This window comes from Myotis nattereri (genome assembly GCF_964212035.1).
Source record: "Myotis nattereri genome assembly, chromosome: 11".
NCBI classification, from domain to species: Eukaryota; Metazoa; Chordata; class Mammalia; order Chiroptera; family Vespertilionidae; genus Myotis; species Myotis nattereri.
Window position 1 is genome coordinate 64,658,904 of NC_138086.1, and position 8,889 is coordinate 64,667,792.

The 8,889-nt window shown below is 58.5% G+C and overlaps 1 protein-coding gene across 1 annotated transcript in view; it reads left to right on the forward strand.

The window, feature by feature from the left end:
- The window catches only part of MINDY4 (MINDY lysine 48 deubiquitinase 4), a 92,012-nt gene extending 87,944 nt beyond the window's left edge, over positions 1-4,068 (forward strand). The window contains exon 18 of the mRNA XM_081102150.1: positions 3,645-4,068. Within this exon, the coding sequence (XP_080958276.1) occupies positions 3,645-3,693 (49 nt within the window). The 3' untranslated portion in view covers positions 3,694-4,068. The remainder of the gene's footprint in view (positions 1-3,644) is intronic.
- Positions 4,069-8,889: the final 4,821 nt, after the last annotated feature.

Consider the following 8,889-nt stretch of genomic DNA (forward strand, 5'->3'; position numbering starts at 1 on the left):
AGGGGCTGCTTGGCAATGTCTGGGCAGTTCTGGTTGTTGCAGCTGGGGCGGGGAGGGCACTAAACACTCTACAATGCACGAGCCCCCGCAGCAGAGCTTCGAAGCCCTGCTCCCCGCCCTTCCTCTCAGCCTCCTCCTGACAGACGGGACCAGGGCGTAGGCGCTGTGCACGCCAAGCCTCCGTCCGTCCCTCCCGTCTCACCTGTCCTCACTGCGCTGCGGGCTCTTCCTGTCCTTGCAATGGACTCGGAAGCGACTCCCCACTAGGAGCGGTTTTGAAAGTGCGTGTGTTTCGTGTCTCCGTCCTTTCAGGCTTTAAGCCGTCTCTGCTTTGATTTCGATTGTAAATGGCAGCTGCTTCTCTCTGGGGCTGTAGGACTCTCCCTCCGATGGCTGGAATGGGGTGGGTTTGTTATCTCTGTGAAAACCCCCAAACTAAGTGTAAACCCCATGGCCTGGCCATAGGACGTGGTGGCTGTTGGTGTGACGTGACATCTAGTGGCAGACAAGCCTGACTCGCCCCCGCCCCGAAACCAAGTGCCATCTTGCCAGGGTCTGAGATGTTTGCAGATTGGGAGCTCAGAGGAGGAACTCCACCTGCCTGTTCAGAGTGGGGAGGACAAGGCTGGGAGGGATGGACAGGGATGGGGAGGGTCTTGGGGGCCAGGCTGAAGGTGGATCTTAGAGGGACACAGAAATCCAGTCCATTTATGGCTCTTCCCCTCACTCTTGCCTTGGGGTGGGCAGTCTTTCCCCCTTTGCAAATCGGCCCCTGGAGCCCGGCTGTGGACAGACATCACTCCCCGCCCTGCCTCCCTCTGCTGCCTTCCTGGGGTCTGGAGTTAGGATGTGTCCCGAGTGCCCCAAAGCTCAGAAAGTAACTGACAGAGGCTGCTGCTTACCCACAAATCTTCATAGAACAATAAAAGCTTTTTGATGATAGCTTCGGAACTGCAAAGATGAATAGAGGAAGAAATTGAAAATCTCAAATTACATGGTAGAATCAATTGAGCCCTGCACTGTGTGGCTACAGATTGCTAAAGCGCTATTAACCCAGCAGACGCAGCGGGCCAGCCCCGTCCCTGGGAGGCTGTGGCCAGCACCACACCTGCCCAGCCTGTCTCACCTCCAATCTTCCCCACTGACTGCACTCTGTGGGCTGCTCGGGGGCATCCCAGGGTCCAGCATCAGCGAGTGCAGGCGGTGGGCACTGACCACCTAGGGGCAGCCCGCCCCTCCTGGTCACGGTGGGCTGTCTCCAGGTCCAGTCCCAGTGCCTCTTCTTGCAGTCGCGACGATGTGCTGGTGCTGGTGCTGGTGGATTCCACTGAAGTGGTTCAACCCCTAGACCCCGAAGAGCCTCCTCCGGATGGGCCTCAGTGCAGACACACAGCAGCTCAGGACAGTCTAAAGCACCCGGACACCACGGAGTCACTTCATTCTTCCACGCCCAGTGGACAGCGATGCCCAGCCTTTCGATTCACGCGACGTGACTGGTGATGGAGGGGGCAGGGCCCGTGGACGAGCACAGCGGGTTGTGCATCTCGCCACGCGTTAGGTTGCAATGTGTCTTACTAAGGTAGTTCTTCCAGCCATTACTGCCGATAAAGACTCTTCCAGAATGTATGCCAATTGTTTGCACATCCAGACCTGCTTCTGAAGGGTCCCAGGAGTAAGTGGACCAGGTGGTGACATGACAGCGCTCAGCCTGCCGTGCCAGAACCATGCAGCCTCATTCTGGGTGAGGTTTCTCACCAAGTGCACGCGGAGACACGGAGCTGGTTTTGGAAGGGCCAGTTCCCTAAAGCAGCAAGACATTCACGACTGAACAGCTTCCCCGTCACCCACCCGTCTCAGCTTTTCGTGCTTTAGCGAGGAGGGGCGGCTCAGCGTTCATACATGGGCCAGGTGAAGGTTTCTGGGATGCTGATTGGCGTGCTCGCCTAGGGCAGGGCTGCCTCGTGTCTGGACCATGCGGAACGTTACACCCTCGCATTCCCGTGGTTGTGGAAGGTCTAGCCTCGCTGTGCCCTGGGTGGAGTGAAGGGAATGCAATATTAATTGTTCCAAACGGGCTATGTGCAAATATCTCCCGCTCTAAACCTTCCCACAAGAAGCACAGCAATTCCGCTAAGATGTTTTTCTCCAAATGACAAGAAATCTTTCTGCTCATTTGAAGGGGAATGGATGGTGTGAAGTAGGCAGAGGTTCAGCAGGGGAACAGACAGTCTTTGCGGACACCGAAGAGTTGTCTGGAACGGGAAGACAGGACGTTGGAAGAGCAGAGTGTATCTGAACCCACTGCCTCTGCAAGGCGGTACCTCGCCACCCGAGGGCGGGGGCGGGGATGTGAGGAAGGACAGCAGAGCTGAGGCAGGGGAGAGAAAGGACTTCTGTGGGAGTCCGGGGTATCCTTGACGGTGAAGGCGGTTGGGTTTGTGATGAAACCCCTTGGTGCTTCTAAGCTTCGGTTGGGAGAGGCACCCATCCTGTTTTGGGCGAGACGTCCCTCCCTCCTCCCTGCCCTCCAGACTGCAGATGTGCAATTAAAGTGAGAAAAGCTGCTCTCCCTTCCTCCTCTGTGGCGGTTCCCATTTTGACGTTTGTCCTGGAGGAAAACTCCCTCCCTCCCCAGGCCCCTGCGTGTGAAAGCATTCCTACGCTCCAGCCTCAGCTCTGCACTCTGTCTAGCAGCGCTGTAGGGGCAACGGCTGCTTCCACTCCATTTCTTCTTAGGGGAGTGTGTACGTATCCGATACCCAGTGCCGGATCCATCTCCACAAATGTGATTCCTCCGAGTTGTTTAGAAATATAGCACCACATATTCAAGTCGCATGTTGGGAAATGTCATGGTCTCACGGACCATCATTTTGATTTTGGAATTGAACTTTTATTAAATGGTATGAGAGCCCTGGACTACAGTTTAATTATGCTCAGTGCTTCTTAGGGCGTCACACACTATTTAATAATGTGTATAAATGAACGAATGTCTGTTGTATTGAATGGCCCACAGCCCTTCACTAGTTCCTGTGGCTCTGAGAGCAAAGGCCAGCGTCCCTGCAAGGCCTCCGGGTCCCACACGGCGCTGCCCCCGCCCCTCCCCACCCTCTGCTGCACTTCTTTCCACCCCTTACTGGGCCTCACCAGCCAGACCTCCTCCTGCATCTGGAATGAGCCCGAATTTTTCTGAATGTAGGTCTTCCACGTGCCTTTAAAGTGCTACCATCAGGCACCCCTGGAAAGTGTCTGGATTCAGATGTGTGTGGGTCACACATCAGCCGAGGGCCCCACACGGCCAGGCACCTAGGAGCTCTCAGTGAGCACTCGTGGCGGAAGGAAGGAAGGAATGGAAGGCAGGCAGGCAGGAAGAAAGGAAGGAAGGACGGAAGGAAGGAAGGAAGGAAGGAGGGAAAGGAAGGAAGGAAGGAAGGAAGGAAAGGAAGGAAAGAAGGACCTGTCCCTCCATCACCCTCGGGGTCTTGGGTGCCTTTGTAAGGGCCTAGGTGCAGGCTTGTGTGTGAGTGGGCAGGGTAGAACCTGACTCCTGCAAGACCCCAAGACAGGAAGGCCATGTGAGTGAGGGCCTGAGGGGCTCCTGCGTGGGCCCTGCCGCTCTGACGCTCTTCCTGTCCCTCTGCTCGTAGGTGGAAGGGGGCGTCCGTGAACTGGAACGGCTCAGACCCGATCCTGTGAGCCTTCGTGTGGTAGAGTTCTATGACTCCATTCATCACAGGGTGACAGCTGAGCCCCCGCCTCAGGGACGAGTCTCGGACGGGTGTCACCCCACCTGGGCCAGCACTGCTGCAGAAGCATCCAGAACCTCTGCTCCTTCCACGAAGGGCTGCCCTGGACAGACAAGGGCCCACGATGCTATGGCTCCCTCCCAGCCGAGCTGTGACTGCCAAGGACAGGAAGGAGGCGCTGCTGGGGCCTCGGCTGCCCTTCCCTGCACCCCTCCCTGGCTCCCTGCTGGGCCACCCCTTGCCCAGCCTCTGACATGGTCCTCCCGGGACCCTGGACACTGGTTATTTCTGGTGGTCGGCTTTCTATAAAACAGGAGTGAAACCACGCAAGAGCCAAGACTCATTTGTTGCTGCGAAGGAAGCGCCAGGTCTGCGTGGTTCGTGGCTGGGGTGGGAGCAGTCCTGGGTGCAGGGGACCTGGTGACCTGTGGGCTAAGACGGCCCTAACTGGGTCTCCGTAGGCAACTGATAGCCTCTGGTTTTGAGGTGCTCCTGCTGGACTTCTGCTCAGAGCCAGGTCTCAGGCACCAGGTGATGTAAGCCGTGCTGATCAGGAGCAACTTGGTTCTCCGGGAGCCCTCCCAGGGCAGGCCTGGGTGCCTGTGTGTGTGTAGGGGGCGGGGGGCGGGGGTGGTCCTGGGAGCCCTCCCAGGGCGGCCTGGGTGCCTGCCAGGCCCCGAGAGGATAGTTGGCAGGACCTGGCCAAGTGGATTTGGAGGAAAGAACCTTCTCGGGAGGGACCGCTTGGCCACGGAGGGCAATAGGATGGAGATGAGCAGAGGGACGGGTGTGGCCCCTGTGTCTGCAGTGGGCATGTGCAGAAACTGGCTGAACATGGCGGGGGGGGGGGCAGTCTGTGGATTCCCCACATTGCAGAGCCAGGATGGAGTGGGCTCCTGACACGGGAAATTGTACAGTCGAAGCCTCCTCATCCCATTAATGTATATCCTCCGATTGCAGAAAGAATGGGAGGTGTAGAACGCAATGGAGGCTGGTGAGAAAGACCAGGGAGACGTTGGTGTCAAAAACGGAGGTTGGGACCTTTGCAGGGGCTCCCAGCACCAGGACTGAGGGCGGGGGCCAGAGGCGGAGCCGCCTCCAGTGGCCCGGTAAAGAGCCCCGTGCTCTCGCGGGCGGTGCAGAGCTGTGGCCACTGTGGCCGCTGTGAGTCTTTGGGGACAGCAGGGAGGAGCCGGAGGGAAGTGACGGCTGGGATGCTTTGTCCAGGCTGCGCAGAGGCCTGGGGTTCTGCTGTGTAAACTCCGAGGCCCTTCTCAGCAGGCGCCCGGCAGAACTGCTTCCTATATGCCCCTGAAATGTTTGTGCGCTTGTTTTCCTTGGCCAGGCGGCCGCGGAGGAAGGTGGTTTCCTTGCAGCGGCTTTGTTTATCAGCCTGGAAGGAAAACTGTCTTTTCAATGAAACTCACTTAACCTTCTGACCAGGGTCCCCGTGGCAGGGCCGGGGAAATCAAAATATTCCCAGCGTTGCTTGCGGAGATCGCTTCCAACAAATTACAAAAGCACTTTCTGGAAGCCGAGATGCAGGTACACATGCAGCTCGATGCCCGTTGCCTGTTTTCTGGATGGAAGATGAGCGAAGCCTGGCGCCTCCTCTCCTGGACTCAGAAGCCAGAACGAGCCCACGTCCCGGCCAAGCCTGCAGGCACGGAACACAGGCCCAGGCGCCTGGCTCGTGGGCGTTCTCCATTGGAGGCCTAGTTTCCTAGGGTCCGCTTCAGTGGCCCCTGGCCCCCATTATAGGAAAATCTTTGTGTACATGTACATATGTGTAATTTTCTGGGAAGAGAAGCCTTAGCCTTCCTCATGGCCTTGCACTTGGAATAATGCCCCCTCTTTGCCCTCAAAAGGTTAAGAGCCAACCACCTCCTAGAGTGGAGTGGCCTCCCCAGGGCTGCGCCTGGCCTGGCCCGGCCCTGTGTCTTGGGGGTCTGGTCCACTGAACAAGCAGACCTCGGTGGGGTGCAGGCAGGAGGCAGCTCATCCTTTCTCACTGTACCTTCCCACTGGGCTCCCTCCTGTTCTCCACTGTTTGTTTCTTGGTCTCTGATGAAAGCAGGTCGACTCCACTGCTTCGGGGGCAGTGTGAGCAGTGAGACCGTCTGATGGTAACACACCATGCTCTCACCGATGGAAAGCTCGCATGGGGGCCTCCTCACATGGGGCCTCCCCTTATGGGGTCTCCCCTTATGGGGCCTCCCCTTACGGGGCCTTCCCTTATGGGGCCTCCTCTTATGGGGCCTCCCCTTATGGGGTCTCCCCTTATGGGGTCTCCTCTTATGGGGCCTCCTCTTATGGGGCCTCCTCTTATGGAGTCTCCTCTTATGGGGCCTCCTCTATGGGGCCTCCCCTTATGGGGCCTCCTCTTATGGGGCCTCCTCTTATGGGGCCTCCTCTTATGGGGCCTCCTCTTATGGAGTCTCCTCTTATGGGGCCTCCTCTATGGGGCCTCCCCTTATGGGGCCTCCTCTTATGAGGGCCTCCTCTTATGGGGCCTCCCCTTATGAGGGCCTCCTCTTATGGGGCCTCCTCTTATGGGGCCCTCCCATTCCTGGGACTTCTCTGGAGCCGGGTGATTCGTGCTGTGGCTGCTGCCTCTGGTGGAGTCCCTGCCTGCTCCCCAGTCAAGAAGACCCGAGTTTGCCTCTGCAGGATCCATGTTTGGGCCACGCAAAGCACCGACACATCTTCGCCTCCCACTTTTGGAGGTCAGAACTTCCCACCTCAGCCTGCCTGTCTGCTCAGCCACCCATTGGGAGCAGTGGCATCTCATGGGAGAGGGAACCATCCCCCTCGCTCCACAGCTGAGGGAGAGAGACCCCCGCACCCTGCCACCTCTCCCACTGCCCGCCCAGTGCTTCCTTCCCCTTGTCCCAGGGCCAGAGGCTGTGATGGACCCATGTTGGCAGAGCCATGCGCACCACTCTCTCTGTGAGTTCAACGGAGACAGCGCAGGTAAGAACCATTTCCAGAATCGCAGGGCTTCCCAGGGAGGCAGGGCTGGGCCCTGGCTTGGAGAGGATGTGCAAAGGCAGGCGTGCGTCCAGACCCCACCCAACCCCTGGGGTCTCTGTGTCCGAGCCAGGAGGGAAGTTGGGCAGCAAAAGAGGCACCCCAGAGGAGAAGGGTCAGTCTTTGCCAGGCTCCTGGCAACACGAGGCTTTTCCTGCCCTAGTTCGACCTGAGTCGTGGCCCAACGTGCAGTCCTCAGACCAGCAGCATCCACAGGGCCCGAGAGCTTAGATATGCGGAACCTCGGGTCTGGCCCAGCCTGACCCACCGAATCAGAAGCTGCATTTTAACAAAACCCTTGGGTGAGTCAGATGGAAGTTCGAGGAGCTCTGCTCCAGCTTACGATGTGGGAGACAGTGGGGACGCGGATGTCGCCCCATCATGAAGAAGTGCTGGAGGAGAGCTGCAGCGGGACCAGAGGGCCTGGGCTTGGTTCTGGTCCACTGCTGCCTCCCTGAGCCTCAGTTTCCTCATCTGTACGATGACCTCCTCACAGGCTGGAATGAGGATTCATTGTGTCAGTAAGTTGTGAAGTGGGTAGAGCAGGGCCTGGCCCTTCACAGGGATTTGATGAGTGTTTGCTCTTTATCTTTGCAGGTGTGTGTGTGTAGGGGGGGTAGGGGGCTTGGGGAGGCTTCCCAGGGGTGGCAGCATCTCACCGGGGCCTGAACGAGGGCCTGGGTATGACAAGTGGAGAACTGGATGGAGGATCTTTGCAGGTAAAAAGAACAGTGAGAACCAAGAGACTGTGAACATCCACGTCTGTGGGTGTCATGGGGGTGACCTGACAGGGGGAGCTCCAAGGGTTAGGAGAGGAGGCAGCCAGTAGGAGATGACTTTAGCTTGTGGGCTGGGGGTTGGGGCATTTTCCCCGGACAGGACAGCTCAGAACCCTGCTTCTGACCTCTCCCTCTGGCCAGGGTGGGTGTGAGTGGGGGTGTGAGCGGGGTGGGGGGCACGTTGAGGGGCTCCCGCGATGCTCCCAGTGAAGGCAATGTGAGCGAGAGGTGAGGGACGGACAAGGGTGACAGACACAGATGGCCTTCCCTCCCAGAGGCCCGGGGACAATCCTCACCAGCCACCAAGCCCCTCTGGGACCCTAAAACTTGCAGGAGGTGATCAGGCTGCCAAGTCCACGTGCAGGCCTCTCTCTGCACCCACCAGAGTCCTCCCCACTTGGTAATCATGTCCTAATCCTCACGGGCTATGGGAGCTGTAGTTACAAGGCAAAAATGCCAGGCATTTGCGATAAGGAGATTGCTTAATGCAGGACGAGGGGTGGGCGGGTGTGTGGGCGGGCGAGTGGGCGGGCGGATGCCCCAGGCGGGGGTGGGGGAGTAGGGGGGTGGGGGTGGGGGTTGGCGGCGGGCGGCACCCTGCCAGAGCCTGCCTGTTGCTCCACAGACCTGCTGGGCGTGAGAGGGGTCGAGCCCCACTGGCCGGGCGCTCGGGGACTGTGGAAACCCAAGGTGGGCTGCCCCCCTTTTCATGCCATCTATGATCACCATGCTTCATCCCACTTTCCTGCCCAAGTTCCCACAACAGGCCAGCCTATGTCCTCAGGAAGTCACTGAAGGCCTTCTGCTTACAGATGGGGAAACTGAGGCCCAGATGGCAATCCTTGGTGAAGAGCCCTCCTGGGAGATTTCTCCTTCACAGGGGTCTCTTGGAGACAGACCATCAGATGGTCTTGGGGCTAAAGGGAATATATCTGGTATCTGATGGGGAGGGGGTGATGCCAACCTGCCACCCATTCCCCCATCTCTCCTCCAGCTCCCCCCACCCACCCCAGGCCACAGCAGCTGCTTCCCCAAAGCCTCTGCTAGTGCCTTGTTGCACCTGGTTCCTGCCCTTGGGCTTGCCCTGTCATCCGTCAAAGTCTCCCCATCCCTCAGGGCCTGTCTTCAAGGCCCCTCCTCTAGGAAGCCCTCCTGCATTGCCCAGCTGAAAGCGCGGCCTTTACCCTCTGAGTGTCCTCCATCAGCTCCTCTCTCACATTCCCTGTTACTGCGTGCAGACACACACACACACACACACACACACACACACACACACTCACACACACCCCCCTCTATGTAGTGCTGTTTCCTTCTCCCTGGGCCTGGGGTTCTCGTCT